Source organism: Artemia franciscana, chromosome 11 (assembly GCF_032884065.1).
Source record: "Artemia franciscana chromosome 11, ASM3288406v1, whole genome shotgun sequence".
Classification (NCBI taxonomy): domain Eukaryota; kingdom Metazoa; phylum Arthropoda; class Branchiopoda; order Anostraca; family Artemiidae; genus Artemia; species Artemia franciscana.
In genome coordinates, this window is record NC_088873.1 from 42,242,256 (window position 1) to 42,261,674 (window position 19,419).

Genomic DNA, 19,419 nt, shown 5'->3' on the forward strand with positions numbered 1-19,419 from the left:
TGACAGACAGACACACAGACAGACAACTTATTTTTATATATATAGATATAGATAGATAGATTGATCAATAATGAAATGTATGTAGTTATAATAGTGAGAAGGGGGAAGGGGGTAATGTAAGTAACGCACCACTGAACTGGAATACGCATATTGGTTCTTGACAAAATCAGCTGTTGAGCTAAGCATAGAAGTAAGGTTTTAGAAGCTCCAAGTTCAAACAAAAAACTCAATAGGTGTTACGATTAACAAAGATAGAGATTTATTCCAACATAATAGAACTAGGGTGAGATTTCACAGTGTCGGGTGTCTAGCTTTCAAGATTATTTTTCCAGTATCGTCGCAAGACATGTTAAAATCCGCCAAAACAATTCTTGCTCTCGATGCTAATATCGACGATGCCACTACTCGCTTATGAATCCCCAGTAGAAACAGAAAAACTAAAAAAAATCATTTTGTTTCACTTCTTAATGTCCAATAACACTAAACTTATACTTTACTATAACCATAACAGCATATCTTCGCATTCTTAAAAAGAGGTCTCAACTCTGAAAAAGGAAACACTGTGCCTTGGTTTTTTGACTTTTTATATCTCCACTGTACCCACAACCTTTACTAATAACACTACACAGGTAAATGAAGGTATTTTCGTTACCTAACATTAACCTCAACTATGTCTAATATATGCAACTTATTCTTTAAAACGTTGTTTTTCTAAACCATTTTTGCACCTTGACCTCACATAACTTTCCAAAATTCATTTATTTCGCTAATATTTTTATATTTGACACTCAAATCATCTGCACGTCTAATAGAATTAGGTTGATGAGAGTTTTAACTTCCCATTTGATCTCCCTTTCCCCACTAAGGGGAGTGAGAGGAGGCGTTGTATTCATTTTTAATCTCTTGCCACTCGAATAGAAAAAAAAAACAACATGAAAATGTGGACTTTTGGTTATTTGATGACCGGCTAAGAAATTTTTCATAATTATGTTGCAGTAATACAAAAGACATAGTGGCATTTTTGGTAGGCTAGTCCAGCTCTTGACAGTTTACTTGACTGATAGGTAGAATCCATTCACTTGTATTTCTTTTGGGGGTCCTAATAGTGAATGATTCTGTTTTTCCAAAATTTGCCAGTTCCTTTATTCTCAATTGTCGGAATAGTTGGAAAATCGGACTTCTAACATCGAGTCGTTTCTCCGTGTCTCGGATGTCCAAAAAAACTGTCCTTGCGCAAATGCTCGTTTACTAACAGAAATACTAATTGAACGTTAGTTGCATAAAACTAGCAATCTAAGGTAAATTATTATAAAGGTATGTATATTTTTGTATATTCATATGTACATAATAAATCACATACAATTGTCTTTTGCAGAAAAATATTATCAAGTACAACCAACATATTAATTATAAAAGTAATAATTTAAACCTTAACCGTTAGTATAATTATATATAACAACCTTTTATATAAAAAAAAACATAAAGTAAATTAACATAATGATTATAAAAGTAATTATTTAAAACGTTAATTGAAGTACTAGAAGCGCTTTTTTTTTAGTTTTTGCTCTCCTGTCAAACATATATCTTGCAACACAATGTTATGAATTACAGTTGCAGAGTTGCCCCCCCCCCCCCCAACCAAAAATCTGGGTTACAGGCTTAATAACTGCCAAAAAATAGCAATAATAGGGATTTAAAATATGTTATGACACAAGTAACTTCAATTGGTTATATCAAAGGTTATAATTGGCTGCTTTTGCTTTTTTTTGGGGGGGAGGGGGGGGGGGTAAAAAGAATAACTATTTAAATTTTCTGATTGCCGTCTCAAAGAGCCCTTGTTTAAACTGCCTTAATTAGTTCAAACCTTAGACTTTAGTTCGTTGATACCTCAGTTACTGATACTTTAATTTATTGATAATATCAATAATTTATTGCTATTAATATCGAGATGTCAAAAACAGTAACTGGAAAGTTTTGCCTATTGCGATGAAACGTAGAGATAGGCTTTTCAATGAACCGTCTTAACCGCTAACAAGTTGTGCCAGACTCGAGATAACTATTGAGAATGCTAGGGTAATGGATGGAATTTGATCGTGGTAATTTTCCGAAGTAAAATCCTTGAACATGCAGTGTTAATTAGTGGCAGGGCGATATCTGGATTTTTGGGGATATCGAATTATCAATATTTTTACCTTCAATATATAATACATCAAGGCTTGAACTCGTTATCTCTACCGTAGAATTCGGAAAATAAAAAATTAAATAACTGAGATAAAACAAACAAGACGACTCAGCGGAAGCAAAGAAGAGAACAAAAGAGAAGGAAAAACTGAAATCAATACAAATTTCAAGAAGAAAAAAGAACTAGAACACTAAAGAACTAAAAGAAATTATGGAATAGGAGTTGAACTAAATAATCCAAATATACAACTAAATACTTCATGCTCAACTGAAATATAATATCTGAGGCCTGATTGAATATTTCATTTATTTCGTTTTGTTTTACTGTTTTTTATAGCTTTTTTGGGTTTTTCTTTGATATATAACTTTTTTCTTTTTTTTCTTTGTTTAGTTGTTTACTTGCACTGAGACTGCTTGTTTTGTGTGCATATCATGATGTTATTCTTCTTCGGATTTTACTGGTCTTCTCGTCCCATGTTCTCGTCGCTTCATTTATTTTGCCGAGTCTAGTCTTGGATAGTCAATCCGAATAGAGATACTTCGTTTTTTCTGATTCTCTTAAATAAATCTTAGATGTGATCTCTTGATATAATAAATATTGGCTGGCATGGCCACAGGGGCTTTAGCGAGGAGAGGGACGTTGCTCGGTAAAACTTGCAAACTAAAACAGTGAATTATTTTCTGAAAATTCGAGATCTTTAAGAAAATTCTAAGAATATAGGGTAAGGAGGCTAAGGCTCGGAGGCATCTTTCCGGCATGCAAGCTATGTTGTAAACAGGGTTGCCAAACATTTTTGATCTACAAAAAATGTTTTTGCACCTGTCAGATATGGAGCTAAAATCCTGTTATTTGACTGACCGGCCTGTCAATGTTCTGGCCCTCAACTGCAGTTACCTGTGGGGACTCCACGTGACTCGAAGATTTTTACCGTTCATCATCTGTAGCAACACTCAGATACTACGAGCACTTCTAGAGCTCTGTTGCTGCTTTAGTGAACTTTTTAAAACTCATTAGTTATAATTAAAGGACGTTTGAGACCTTTTGAAGGTCGATGGATGTCCTCTACTGTAGTTTAGGGTCCAAATATAATCATTAGTGCTAATAACACCCATATAAGGGACTGCGGCTCTCAGCTCCTTTAATCCTTCATGGAAAGGGTAATTTTCTGGAGGTCATGTTTCCCACTTGAACAACTTCGAAGTGAAAATTCAAGACAAAATTGTCATGTAGAAGTTCTCCTTTTTGTGAGGCGCAAAAGTTGCGCCCAAAATTTGAAGTTTATGTAACAAGTTTTTCTTTTCGTAGGAAAATCAAATATTTAGCCATTTCAAAAGCCCGCAAAGTCTCGTTGAAAACTACACTGGTGATACGGTAGAGCTGTTAGGTTGTGCTTTTATTATATATTTTTCGAGCGAAATTCACAGGTTTGCGTGTCAGTGAAAACGGCTGTTCAATCGCCAGACCAGACTTGAAAAAAAAATTCAATTCAAGTTTTGAGCCTTTAAAGGCCCCAGCGGAAACTGTCAGAAAAGTAAAAAAAAACTTGGCTATCTTTGCCTGAAAAAGACATAATGAAAACACGGCCTATATTGGCTTTAAGAAAAACAGCAAAGACCAACTACTAGCCAATTTATCATTTTTTTTTTTTTTTAGTTACTAGAGTAATTAGGCATCCTTTAGAGTACCTAAGGCAAAGATCAATGCTAATGAAATTGCAGTTATAAGCACCATCGGCTAATCAACCAAGGAATCAGTAAAAGTTCATGCTCAGAGGCCAACAGTGCTCACATTTCCAAAATTACTCTCTAAAATGCCATGTTTCTAGCTTGAATACTTGTGCTGATTATGGAGTGCAAATATGAAAACTTGATTTTAAATTTTAAGTCTACATAGATAAAAAAAAAAAATCCCGTGTTTAGCTCGTGCAATTCTGAATTCGATTGTAATTGCATACATTTCTAAATGCAATACCCCCATTTTGCATACAAGTCCAGTGGACATTGACCGTCGTTTTTCAGCCCTTAGTTGATCATCCCTTAGTTCTATGATTATATACCTTAGTTCTGCCCAAGGATGGATGATACAGTATCTGTCTATCAAAAAAAGAAAATGACATCATTTTTATACAATCCTCAAAAAGGCTTATGCCAACTTTGCCTCTCACTCAGACTATCTGCCTTGATTTTGTCTCCAATTAGCCATGGCTTGATTTTAATTCAAAATCTACATATCTAATTTGGGCTACCGATTCTATCTCCGGTAGATAAATTGAATTATCAATTATGGAGTTATGGATGATATCAATAGAAAATCACATCATTTTTATACAATCCTCAAAAAGGCTTATGCCAACTTTGCCTCTCACTCAGACTACCTGCCTTGACTTTGTCTCCAATTAGCTATGGCTTGATTTTAATTCAAATATCTACATATCTAATTTGGGCTACCGATTCTATGTCCGGTTCGAATAGTCATCCATCAGTTATGGAGAGTTTCAGAATATTTTCCCTTAAATATGGGTAGTTCTTCAATATGGGTAGCTTTTCAATAAGTCCACCTTAACTCCTTTTTGGGCTATTGGCTTATCAAACAGCTGTATATAATACACCAGAATCATATGCTTTCCACAGTAAAAAAAAAAAACAAATAACATTAAATGTTAGGCCACACCAGGGTAATGGGCCCAATTTGGGCCATCCTCCACCCAGAAACGAAAAAAAAACAAAAAAAGAAGAATCCACCACAACCCGGAAAAAAAATTGTATAAGTTGACACCAATGTTTTGGAAAAGAATAATCGAAGCAACAGCTTACCAAGAGCAATTGAAGAAACAGTAAAAAATATATGGTTAGCTAGGGATTTGGCCAATGACAGCTGAGACGTAGCTGGATCTGATAACCACTGCCATGCGCCTAGTGCCACACATACAGACGCAGCTAGAAGAACCACTGAAAAAATTACAAATTCAATTATTAACATTTTTACAGTTATTATTCCAACATTGGAGTTATTATTATTTACTTTATTTTCTACTTTCTCTGCTGGTTCCTACTTATTTTTACTTTTTTATTTTACTGTCTCTAGTGGTTCCTTACCGGTTTATCAGAAATTGCTGTTATCTTACTGATATGTTTACAATGGCTGATTAAGCCATTATTAGTCAGCACTTATTCTTTATCCTGACGATAACGAATTTGCTTTCCTCCAAGTACCACGAATTCATGGCACCCCCTTAAAACACTGAAATATAATGGACAAAAGCTAGAATATTTTCCAAGTTCTAAAATAAAAATTTGCTCCTTTCATCTACTTCTTTACTAAATACTAAAATTTTAGTTTTCTTGATCACCTGGTAGATTTCACGACTGACGTCATCATACTCAAAATTGCGACTATGGAGACCCCGAAACGCATCACATTAGGAGATGTTTCTCTATATTCGTCTTTGATAGGACATCACTACTTCCCATCAGATTAATGATAATCAGAATATTGGACACACAGAAATTTTTCGCAAAGACTTCATTTTTTACCTATATAAGTCTGGATTTTAATTTCATTTCTATTGGTTTCTTTTTTTTTCAACATCAGGAAAAAATCATACCCAAATTTTGCACTTTCTCCCCATGTTTGACCAATGAATTTCTGCTTATTATCTGTTTAAATATTAACATGCCTAAGAGCTCTTAAAATTATATCAATCCACAGTCAATACTATGGAGGCCAAAATACTTCAAGCTATCCATCCCATCAAATGAAAAAATTAAAACAGGAGAGAAATAAGGGAAGGGAAACTACAGAGGAGAGAGAGAGACGAACAACAATAAAAAAAGAATTTGACAGAGAAAAAGCCGAAAATGCAAACTGGCAAGTGACAACAACCACATTGTAGTTCAAGCAAAAAAAATATATGAAAAAGGCTTGAAGTACTAAGGAAATTAAAAGAAAACATTTTCTACCCCTTGGACCCATGTTGGGTCTATTCATACCCAAAAACCACAGTTTCCTAAGATATTTCTTATGGTCGTTTCAAAATTATAAGGTTTTCGGGGTACTATCGCATTTTCGTCACTGTTGTCACATCGAGACGTTAAATAAATATTACAAAATTAATTAGATAAATTTGAGAACGCTCTTCGACTGTAAAAATACAAATATTAAAAATATACTGTTTTCCAAAAAAAAAACCTTCCAATGAAGGCTAAAAAAAGGATTAAAGTACTCAGGGCGTCAAAATAAAAACATTTTTTCCCCTTGGACCTATGTTAGGTTTATTTATACCTGAAAAACATAATTTTCTAAGACATTTCTTATGGTCGTTTCAAAACTATAAGATTCTTAGGGCAGTATTACATTTGCATCAGCGTTGACACGTTAAACCATTAAAGTAAATACTGAAAAACTAATTAGTTAAATTTGAAAACGCTCTTCAACTGTAAAAACTCAAACATTGACAATATGTTAATCCCCAAACACAACTACACCATCACAGGAAAGCTAAAACGAAAGCTAAAAAGGTTGAAAGCACTAAGAGCGTCACAATAAAAACATTTTTGTCCCTTGGACCTAATGTTAGATCTATTCATACCTGAAAACCACAATTTTCTAAAATATTTTATATGGTCGCTACAAAATTATAAAATTCTTAGGGCAGTATCACATTTTCGCCAGTGTTGTTACGTTGAAATAAATATTCGAAAACGAATTAGTTGAATTTTAGAATGCTTTTTGACAGTAAAATTTAAACGTTAAAAATATGTTGATTCCATAAAACAAGTACACCTTCAAAGGAAAGCTACAATCTCTTAAGATGTCTTGTGACATGTATTTTACCTTATTTTTTTGTTGCTTTTAACCCTCATTTTTGCCTAAACTTGGCACCTTCTATTGCCGAAATTGGAATTACTACTATTTAAAAATGGAGTCCCATTTTTTTTTTTTTTTTTTTTTTTGCAACACATATTGTCACGTTGGTTTCCACTTGACCAATTCAAACAATCACATTGGATTTTCACTGCCCTAGGCAATTTACGGAAAAACATTTAAAAAATCATTGGGATTAGATCTGGCCATCAAAGAATTCCAAACTGAAAGCATTCAAACCGCTTAAATAGCACCGTAAATAGTGACAAAATATTGTTACTGATAATTAAAGGGTTTGTAATCCTATGAATACATCACATTAGTCATTATAACTAGTTTTTGAAGCAGATGCTCAGACTAAAAATCACACAGTGAAAAGCAGGACCCAGGTTCCTAAAAATGCCACAAAAAGTATGACAGAAAACTGTTCTTAAAAAAATTCTAGCATAAATTACAAAAAAAATTCTAACTGAGTATGGTAATAAATTTTTAATCGCCCTTATTGTCGAAATGTGAGCAGAGGGTTCTTTTGAGACCAGACGTTAAAAAAAAGTCCAGATTCTTCTGATTTTCTCATATTTCATGTTGACTTGACCTATTTCCTGTGGTTTTGATGAACTAATAGCAATCAAGCAGATAATTTTTTACATTTTTCTAATTTTTGTTTCCTGGCATCAAATGCATGTTTTACAAGAATGAGCTTCAATGTCTATTGTAAAAGAATTAATTAAGGGGATGTAAGCAGTTAAAGTCAAGTATTTTATATTTTTGTTAGTTTCGATTTGTTAGTTTTTGTTAGTTAAGATTAAATTTTCCAACTTATGCAATAAGTGTTGCTTTATCAAGACTTGTAGGCTTAAATTAAAATTAAATCTTAACAGAAGTATTCAGTTCAGCATTGTACTTTGAACAAAATTAATAGCCATGAAATCTTCACTTAAGTGCTCATGGCAACAACAAAAACTTCAAATTAGTCATTATTGTTGACATCGCCTTCTTTCAAAATATGTATTGCATTTTATACTTACACAAGTTTTAATAATTTACATGTCTGAAAAAACCTCCATGTTATACAACTTTGAGTACAAAGTTAGCCTATCTCACTCTCCTTATATAGCCTTCAGGAGCCCCCTGTGACTTCAGGAACACAACCATGATCACATAATTAGATTGATAGAAAATACAATGAACTTTCTTATTTTGGCGGAGAAACGAAATTGCTTACATCTCCACTTCCTGGCTGGTTGCTGGGAGCAGCCAATGATTTCAGTAAGCCGCCTTTCAAATGCTTTCAAATCTGAAATAAAAGCTTATAAATAAGGAGATTGGCTGAAGGCCTATAGGATTTTTTTTAATTGACAGATTTAAACATATATAGCCAAAAACCATAAAGCATGATTACTAATGGGCTAGTTCTCAAGTGATGTTAAAAATCTTTCTTTTTTCACTTGATAGGTTGTTGTTTGTTTGTTTGATGCACTTGTGGGCAGGCTGCCCACTGTGCATGTCTCCTCGATTTTATCAGAGGCTTTCAGGGTGAGAGGTATTCCACGTCTAATTTCAGCTGTCTTACTGTTTTTCTCTCATGATCAGGAATTAAACAATTAGAATAGCCATCTAGCTATTGTCTATGGTTAGAAAGGGTCTTGAAGATTCTCAAGGACGGTTCCTTTAAATCAATGGCACAGCTATATCCAACGCCATCTAATGATGCCACGTTTGAGTCTCCATATCTATATTGCAAACAATAAACTAGCTTATATGACAATTTAGACCCATGAGCTTGGCATGCAATTTATACATGTACGCATACATATACATACCATTAATATACAATCATTACAATTATCTATATATACTACAGCACTAAGTGTAGCTTATATGACAATTTAGACCCATGAGCTTGGCATGCAATTTATACATGTACGCATACATATACACACCATTAATATACAATCATTACAATTATCTATATATACTACAGCACTAAGTGTAGCTTATATGACAATTTAGACCCATGAGCTTGGCATGCAATTTATACATGTACGCATACATATACATACCATTAACATACAATCATTATAATTATCTATATATACTACAGCACTAAGTGTAGCTTAGTATCTACAGTAAATCAACCTAATACTTCCACAGATGTTTTCCTAGCCCAAAGTGGTACCAGTGCATGACCCAGGATACTTCTGAGTGTAAATACACCAAAATCCTTCAGGCAAGCTTATTTTCAATGGCAGTCTCTGTGTCTCATACTTTCTACAATACATTAGTATATGCCTAACACCCCCTTCTACATTACAGACCTCACATAATGGAGAATCTACTAACTTCCTTTTAAATAAAATACTCCTAATTAGAGCATGGCCTGTTCTAAGCCTGAATATACTGATAGCAGGGTGCCTGACTGGGTGGCACAGATCAAGATGTGGGGGTTTCTTTTTCTTTTCTCCTTTTCCTTTAATAACTTTTCATAATATCATAAGAAATCATTCACTGAATACTGTCTAACGTTGTCAGCCCTAGCTCACAGTATATTGCAGGTAGGGAGAGGGGGTTGATTTTAGGCATCCAAGAATTTTTCTTAATATGCAATGCAGGGCTGTATCCAGTTTTTTATGGAGTTGGGCAGGTGCCTCCTGGTATAGGAGGCAACCATAATGCAAATTGCTTATTACAACTGCTCTCCCAAGCTGGGTGGCAACAGAGAAAGAGGCTCCTCTCTTAGATATGCAAATATCATTGACAATGTTGGCTCTACTCTTGATGTTTTCAATTAAATAATTCACATGGTGGGTCCATAACAGTTCAGTGTCAAAAATCAACCAAAGGTAGCAAAACTTTTCAACTGCTGGGACAGGGGTACCACTGATTGAAAGCCTTGGTATTGAGTGAATATTTTTCCTTGTGAAGAGGAGCACTGCTGACTTAGCTGGTGTTCACTTGATAGGTAGTGCATTAATATTTTATAATACCATAGTTAAAATATTTGAAACCAAGTCAATCACTAAAATAAGCTTCTAGAAGAACTACATTGAAAAACCGTCAAGTCAAGGAGTGGCAAGACAATCCTTAAAAATATCACTTTCAATTATCTTAAATAAATCTTTTTAGTCCAAAGCACAGATTATTGATGGTTACACATATTTTTCAATTTATTTTTTGGCGAACCTCAAAAACCATCTGATCAGATGATTTGGCTTCCTAAAGATTGATGATATTCAATGAAATTGAGAAACAGGAGTGTTATCCAATCCAAGCACAGGCAGAGCATTATCCAATGAAATCACATGGCTTGGGTAGTTTTACTAGACAGCCAATGTAATTGAGGAACACATCAGCCCATGTATTTTGCTAAGAGTGATATATCTTGTGAAACCTAAAAGATAATCTGTGCCTAAAGTACTTGTGTCAATTACCAGTTTATTACTACTACTACTAACAACTCCCTGCAGCACACCAAGACAGCTGAGGCCAACACAATTACATACTTCCTCCTCCATACCAACTTAATCAAAGCCTCCCTCTCTACACCCTCACAAGAAGTAGATGCAACTATGATAAATTAAATTATGATAAATTACGAAATCTGATTCACCCTGCTGAAAATGCCAGGGGTTAGTCAAGCCTTGGCATTTGTCCAATATTTGGTCAATATTTTTATTTAATTTTAACACTTCAATAGTTCTTGCCCAAAATTGTTTTTCTATTGAGTGATGGTCTGGTCATTTTTGTGGTATAATAATATTCCCTCACTTTTGTCCCTAAGAGAAATAATGGAGATTGAAGTATTTCAGCTTTTCAAGGCAACAAACTTTGTGGAATGTCACTGGGTAGATTCAGAGACTTGCTGGTTGTACTGGTCATCTTTATTAACAGGCAAACCATTTGCTGACCTTTGTATGGAGAGGGGTAATATGCATAATAAATTCCAATTTGGGTCAAACAAGGCCTTAGTGAAGCTTGGGGATAAGCTTTGGGAATGGCTGATGAATGTTCATTTAATCAATCTCAAAGTTTTCCTACAGCTGCTCTTTCTAACTGCTATCTCTACCCTATTTTTATTTCTATCACTTAGGAGATTACATATAATAGGTGTATAAAAGTCTATATCAATCTAAATTTTGATGAACAATGCTTTACCTTAATTTGGGTTTTTAGTTTCTTTTTATTTAGCTCCAGGTTTTGAAAACACAATTCCTATGATCTCTACAAGATTTTAAGCCAAATCAAGGCATTTTTTCAAATTTAAGGAATAGGATTACTATTAAAAATCATTATAATTCAACAAATCAGGTTTGAGTAAAGACAAAAGGCTCAAACAACATTTCTTGTGCCATATTTGGGTAATTTTTTGGTTTCACTGATTCTTAAGATAGTTAAGAAATATACATAAGTTTTAGAATCAAAATTTTAGCCTGAATCTAAATATAACATTAATTTTTGGTAGCAAATTTAATTTAACCCCATTCTGCCCTAATGGTCAAATATATTTCAGACATTGTAAGTGTGCACTAAATTTCTTATATATCACTTTTTTCTTCAAATTGATTTAACAGTTTATTAAGTTGATGGAAACATCATTGCATATGTACAGTTCAGGGCATTAAGGGGGGAGATTTGCAATGAAAATTAACATTATATTTTGATTCATGATAAAATTGTGGTTCAAAAATCATGTATTTTTCTTACCTATCTCAATAATCTGTAAATAAAAAAATACTCTAATTTGAGTTCTAGATCTATTCTATTTTTGAAGATTTTGCTTTTATAACACAAAGATTGTCCAAAGTCCCCTGCCTTGTGGTGAATATTCTAATTTTTATTTAGAGTGAAAGTTGAGTGGAAAAATAATGGCATTTACTTATTACATGTCAGCTATTTATCAAAATTTATGGTTTTATCAACTTGTAGTTTGTTTTTACTACTTTTGAAAGATGTATTATATTATGTATTTAAAAATAATTTTACTCTATCAAATATAGCCTAAGGCATTAGCCTAGCTAAACAGCAGTGGGTTAAGATGATAAATTGTGAAACATAACATTTATGAAATATGTTTACATAATATAATTATAATATAAAACACAACAATGTAGGTCTACATACTATATAAATGAAATATCAAAATCTCAAATACATTTTTTTTTTCTTTTTTTCAAGTTCAATGTTCCTTTCACAAATGAGTAAGGATACAACAACTTTGTTTGAAATGCTTTAGAGGTTTTTTGTTTCAAAGTACTATTTTCCAACTTTCCATTCAGATAATCTGATCCCTTCTTTATCTCAAAAGTGCAAGGTAAAATTTAGTACATACATATCCCCCCAGAGGTTATCATAATCAGTACAGGCCTATATTTCTACAAGCATTGTAGTTTATAATGCCAGTCTTACCAATTCCATTTAAATTTTATCTTGATTTAAGTGAAAAAATTTAAGTGTCATTACCATAAACAGTATAACAGAATAATTTGGATTGAATTCAATTTACAATAATTTACTGAGTTCTAATAAAGTAAATCTCATTTCACCTAAGAGCTTTGACCTCTGTCCACCTGGTATTCCAGATACATCTAATGAATCAGAAACAAAAAGGTCAAGGAGATTTGCTCCCACAGTTGCATTGAAAAACATAAGAGCAATAAACTATATGTAATTAGTTTATTGGGTATAATTTTTTTGGTTTTTGTTAATGTCTTTTAGTTTTACTGCTGATGATGGGCACTGTATATATGTCCAAAATATTCAGTTAAAATTTTATGTTTGTTTTACTGTCAATTAAAAGGTTTCTTCCCTGTTATATTTTTGTCATGGAAAGGCATGGTCTTCAAATTGTCTAATAAAAATATATTATTATACTTGAAAAAACACTCATGTGCCATATTATAATTGGCAAATTTGCAGTTGGCTATATAATATAAGTTGGCTAGGATGAAAGTGAAATGTAATTTGATGTTTTTTTTTTTATTCTCTCTTACAATTAAATAATTGCTTCTGGGGCTAATTGCATCTTGATAGCCTCAATGTCATTTGATGCCTTTTTTTATGCTCTTTCATAATTGAATAATTCCTTCTGGGGCTGATTGCATCTTGAGCCCTTAAAAGGGCCCCAAATGTACTTCATTTTTGTAACCACACAGAAAAATAATCAACACTAGTTAAGGTATTGAAAATTGGCTTGAAACATATCACTGGTTTATAAATAAGTTGTTAAAGTGTAATATATTCAGAAAATAATTATTCAGAACAATTCAAATCTCATTTATCAGGCTGTTCAAATATAAATCATTTTCTTATTATTTCAATTCTACTGGGTGTTTTTAAATGCTGTTGACTAAAAATATTGCTGAGTTTTGTGATGCAAAACTTTGCTGTCAACAATTTGGGGTAAATTCTTAGTCAGGGTGTAAATTCACACATTAAGAGGGTGGGGGTAGAGTTTGTGATAAATTTGCAGTGGGCTTGTAATTTGACTAGGATGAAAGTAAAAATATCCTTGGATACTTTTTTATGCTCTTCTATAGCTTATATAAAATACCTTAGGGGTCCCTTTAAGGGGTTAATATGCAATTAGCCTAGCTCTAGAACTAATTATTGAATTATAAAAGAGCATAAAAAGGCATCAAATGATGTTTTCACTTTCATCCCAGCTAATTTATATAGCCTTGGCTAATTTCAAATGATGAATTAGGCTAGGCTATTTCTTTTATCAGGAAGTTTTTTTTCAATTTTGATCTTTGACTTGTTTTGCCACACTTAGATGGGCCATCTGGGGAAATTTCTCCTCCTAAGTTCAGGCATGAAAAAACCTTCCCAGGGCTTTGTTGAGGCTCTGGAATTGAATCCATCCCTGAAAAATTTGAATTGTTCCTGAAAAATTTGTCTTGTGTAATTCAATTAATTTCCAATAAAGAAAAAACAATTATCTACAAATGACCAATTTTACCTTAATATGATGAATACATCAACTCATAAATGGCTCAAATGAATTGAAGAAATTCAAAAATATGAGTCCAAAATACAACTTCGCCTTTTAAAGGACCGAAAAACTAATTAAATTTATTTCTTAACCATTTTGAAATTGTATCAAATTTGAAGAAACTTAAAAGAACCCAAAGCCTTCAACCAACAAAACTATTTAAGGTTCTACCTTCACAGGTTGTTTGCTCCAGCTGCATGTTTTAAAATGGAATATTTTGCCTTTTTAGCAGGATTGCCGGCATATACAGTTGCTAGAATTTGACGATACATTTGCGTGCTACATAGCGATTTTCGGTGCAACAGTCAAAAAACGTTTGTGCGTATCACAGCTTTCCCCTTAACAACACGCACACTGTCTGTTTAAATTTACTTAGACTTATTTTTATGTAAATTGTCTAATCTTCTTTAATATACAAGAATAAAAATTATATCCTGAACTGATCAGAAAGCTGAATGAAAAAATAAATGTGCACAGCAAGCATTAAATAGTATTTAGATTATTGTCATGCATAAATAATATTGAAACGTATATTTTGATGTGAGGCATAATACTTAATTGCATTTTAATGTCCATATAGCGTCAAGACTATCCGTTCTCCGGAAAAAACGGGACGGAAAATTGAAAGCAGGAAAAGCGGTCTAGAATTACCATTTTTCAAAATGTGTCTTAACAAGTTTATCAGCTATTTTAAGGCCGTAGCCAGGATTTTTTCAGAGGAGAGAGGTATTTTGCGTTTGTTTTTGAGGGGGGAAAGGTACAAAAACTTTAGAAAACACATCACCAAGTTTACATGTATGTTTGTCACGTTTTATGAGTCGGACAGAGGTTCCGGGGGAAAATGTTGAAACCCCCTACCCCTTGAATACGCTCCCAAGGTATCCTCATCAATTATGTTTTTTTCTAAGCCAAGGTCTAAAGTAAACAATTTATAGACTGAAATGAACGTTTTCCTTTTTCTGTTTTGAAATCATTTAAAAAAAAATAATCCTTTGTCCTTTATCGTCTTTGATCTTCTTTTGGTAAATTTTCTAGAAAAGCATCTTATTTTCTGGGCCCAAAAACAAAAAAATAGCACGGAAATAGTTTACATAGTTTTCATACTTCTGTCCCATTTTTCCAGAAAGCGGATAGTCTGCACGCGTTATTAAAAGAAATTGGTTTTTATTGTTTCTGGGAAAAGATCCATATGCGATGCAAAAATTACCCGCAGTTTGGCTTGCTTCTTGTTTTCTAACTTTTTTGGTCGAACCAAAGTCGCTTCCTCGCATTATTTATTTCATTGCTTTTACTATCCAGAAATTTGGAAAACTAGCTTAGGCCGATAGATGTATGTTCATATTGAAACCTGTGTGGAGCTATCTTGATCTCCTCTAGCTCAGAGAAAAAAAGTCCTTTTCTATTGAAACTGATAGATCAACAGCTTATAGTACTTATAATTTTTTCAGGGGCGTTACTTTTAGTCACTGGTGACGACGGTACGCGTTTTTTTTAAATAGCTCTTCTTTTTTACAAAATTTTAAGGGAAATTGTAATACAAAAGTGCTACAATTTGGTCATGAAAAAGAAAAAGTAGTTTCGTCAGCTAAAATTTGAACTTGTCGCTCAATATGCCTTAAAACGCTGGTTCTACATGTCCTTATCACTAACCTTACAATTTCGTTCCATACCCCCTAATGGAACTAGATGTAGCCCTAAGTTATATTTTTTATTGTTAGGAAATTTTCTAGGAAAATCACTTGGAAATTGTTTCTTATACAATCTTATACATACTAGATCACGATCGGTATAATCTCCTTTTACAATAGATCTGTTTTCGTTTTATTCATTTTAGTGCTATTTTGTTTGCCCTTTTATTAGTTGAGTCTCTTTCTAGTTATGTCTCTTCTGATATGTTCTTATATATTTTCTTATATTTATATGTTCATGCTCCATCTTTTTCATTTCGTATGATTGACGGGTTTTCAAATAAAAAAATAAATAAATATAGGAAATGAATTTTTATCATAACTCTCTTTCTCTTAAATATTCTCCTTTTAAATGCACAGAGAACCAATTGGCAAAATTTGTTTTTCAATTTGTCAACTCAAAATATTTCTTTAGAAAACCAAATGTAGTCGGTGTCAAGCTGAAACCACGTATCTCGGATTAACACAGGGGGCTGTCAAGTGGAGACCACGTATCTCGCAGCTTTCTCCACATGGCATAATTTGCCTCCGGAAGAAAAGAGTCGTTAGCAGTGAAACAACAATAACACAACCACATGTAAGATAGTTATTGTTCCTTCTGAACTGCTAAAGTTAATTAACACATTTTTAGGCAAGCGTGTTGATTAGGAAAAATTGTTATACTATAACCGTTGTATATTTGACAGGTCAGTCGAAAATAAAATTCTAGGTTCATAGCATAAACATGTATTATATTTCATGCTAGAAATAGGGCATTTTGTCTCTCACAGAGTTCGTGTTTAGAGAAATTTGAATCCCTTAATGACAAAAGTGGTTGCGTAACATGCTACATTCGTGTTTTGTTTACTTTTATTTGAATTAAAATGGAATAGTTGTGGTCATCAAGTCATTGCTAATTATAGAAAAAGACAAGACAAATAGTCCAATTGAGTGAGAAGCAAACTATAATGAGATCTTTGTGTCCTATTGGGAGCTTGGCAATACAATCAGACAGAAAGATTGGTTGTGTGCCCACTCCAATTGTGAACCTGTTTCAGAGCAGACTCTAAAAGCAGAAACAGGAAGAAGAAAGAACACTGTTAGGTACTTTATGCCCCATGACAACGGAAACAAGAAGAAAGTTTGTCTGAAATTCTTTTGTGCAACCCTTGATCTTGGGGAATTTGCTATCAGAAATGCAGCTAAGAACAATGATCTGGAATTTTCTCGAAGAAAGGATAAGAAATCAGACCCTACCAATAAGATACCCAGGGATGTCTATAAGCATGCAAGAAAGCGGATAAAAGACTTACCTGCTCCGGAATCTTATTACTGCCGTTCTTCTACAACCAAGAAGTATTTGCCTCAAAACTTCAAAAATAAGTCGAACCTGTCCAGGCTGTACACCGGACACTGCAGAAAGATCAAAAAGCCCATCCTTTTGCGTGGAACATTCATGAACATCCTGATCAATGACTTTGACTTCAGCTTCTATATGCCGAGGAAGGATAAGTGCGTGCTCTGTGAAATGGTGCAGTCTGCCCAGAATGTGATAGAAAGTGAAAAGTTGGGTTGCACGAGCCACTTAATAGAGAAGAAGGTAACCAGGAACTATGCGGCAGCCACCCGCCAACGTGCTAAAGCTGAGCAGTCTCACGTTGATACATGATTTGATCTAGAAAAAACCCTTGCACACGACACAGACAAGGAATGTTGATTTGATTCTCTCGAAAATATGCTTGCTACAATTTTACAGTTTACAAGAATGTGACTAAGAATGGATATTGCTTCTTCTGGGAGCAGAAGAACCGAAACCGAGGGGCAAACGAAATAGCAACCTGTCTTTCGCGGTGGATTAGAGAAATTGATAGTAGATGTACTGTCAAGACAATAAGCCTTCTTCAGCAGTGTAAAAGCATAAAAGATAATTGAGCTGAAATTCATTCTTTCGGGTAATTTGCTAATGACTATAGATAGCAGGCATTCTGTGATTGAAAACAATGTAAGAGGAATCACAGTGTACGCGCCAAGTCAATGGATGACTCTGCTCCAAACTGCAAGGAAAAATCCAGCTCCCTAGATTGTTGAGGTACTGACGTTCAAAGACTTCTTAGACCGAAAGGCAGCTCAAGATACCATTATCCCATCTACCATGCGGGATACAAAGAAACGTAAAATTCCGTGGAGTAAACTGAGGTCGGTAAAGTTCACACTAAACTCGTCAGTTGTAAAGTTTCATACTGGCTTCACGGAAATAGATGAAAGGTAAGCTGAATTTGGCCGTAAAAAGAAAGTGCAAAAGGCAGCTTACGCTGAGAAGATTCCTGTTTCGGAAGTGAAAAAGAGAGACCTTGTGGCCCTTTGCAAGAAGAAGGTGGTCCCACAGCCATTCCATTATGAATACGAAAATTTGAAAACTTTGAAGGGTGTGAAAGAAGTCCTTCTTGAGACTGATGAAAACAAAGAAGGGAGAAGAAGAAGAATCGTCTGAAGAATTACCGATGGCTGAGTGATTCACAATCTGTACTTTTTGTATTCGAATTCTGGATAAAAACAGCTTTGCTGAATTGCACAGTTTTCCGATATATGCGTTTTCTGCTTGGCACTCTGCCATAAGGCTATTAGAAATTTTGTCAAGCGGAAACCACGTGTTGGCGTTTCTGTCAGAACTGCTTTAGTTGAGTTGTTTTAGTTCTTTCCACGGGATCCGCCATAAAAAGTTGGCTATCTAAAGTAAACGTTCCAATAGCACAACTACTAACGAGAAAAAGTTATTATGTTTTTTTCACGTCATGAAAAATTTTGAAAAAGGGAGATACGTGGTTTCCGCTTGACACCGACGATGTATTATAAATGTAAATGTATGTTAAGGTCATTTGCAAAAAGGGCCCTGTTTTGTTGTTGTAAAGCAAGTTTAAGCTTATTTCTCTTTATAAAACATTTTATGGCTTTCTAGGATGTTTTCTATGAATGAAATATGGAAATTAATTTAAGAGGGAAAATTTTTCTTGCTGAAAAATTTTAGGTGTGATAATCTTGCTTTCTATAATTGGTACATATACGACACAAATATCAAAATCAAAAATATGGAAGCAGTCACGTGATGTTATGCAACAGGTACCTGAGTCAAGTTTTACTCCATTATATAATCAGTCAGTAGATTTCCGATCCTCAGAAGAAAGTATATTTAACTTTTTATGGCTGAAGGCAAGCGTGCATTTTTCACTACAAAAGTGCTGTGATTAGGTATTAAAAGCTAAGAAATATTATTGCTTTTGTATTAAGTAAAAAATTTTGGAAAAGCTGTATTTTTTAGAAGGAGGGTAAGGACACTTAGAATTTTGTGATTAGGGAAGGGGAAAAAATCATTTCTCCTATCCTTATAGATGGGTATAGGTTATATTACATTTCCCCCTTTAAAAAAAAAATGTCATCTGGCAGGGTCCTTGGCTAGCTTTATTGTAAGATACAAAAGGAATTTTTACCAATCTTAAGCAGAAACAAGTACGTGCGTTAAAATACAAATTCAGTTATTGTAAAAATAGATGTCACAAAATAGCATTGTTAGTTTTAGGGGAGGGGGGTTTGGAGGAGTCACTGACCTTCTTTGTGCCTTCAAGCATATGGTCTAATCCTAAGGAGATATAATAACAAGAATAAACACAGGCTTGTAAGGGATGATTTGGGCTGATTTGCAAGACAGCAAAGATGGTAAG

General features: G+C 33.8%; 1 protein-coding gene across 3 annotated transcripts in view; it reads right to left on the minus strand.

The window, feature by feature from the left end:
- Positions 1-236: 236 nt before the first annotated feature.
- The window catches only part of LOC136033252 (nuclear envelope phosphatase-regulatory subunit 1-like), a 31,580-nt gene continuing 12,397 nt past the window's right edge, over positions 237-19,419 (minus strand). Inside the window, exons 1-4 of one of the 3 annotated variants that reach the window (XM_065713990.1) lie at positions 14,208-14,376; positions 8,271-8,342; positions 4,996-5,130; positions 237-437 (exon numbers count right to left, since the gene is read on the minus strand). In XM_065713990.1, coding sequence (XP_065570062.1) covers positions 292-437; positions 4,996-5,130; positions 8,271-8,342; positions 14,208-14,235 — 381 coding nt within the window. In that variant the 5' untranslated portion in view covers positions 14,236-14,376 and the 3' untranslated portion in view covers positions 237-291. Of the gene's footprint in view, positions 438-4,995; positions 5,131-8,270; positions 8,343-14,207; positions 14,377-19,419 lie in introns of those variants that run through there. The other 2 variants (XM_065713989.1, XM_065713991.1) reach the window with 2 other exon arrangements.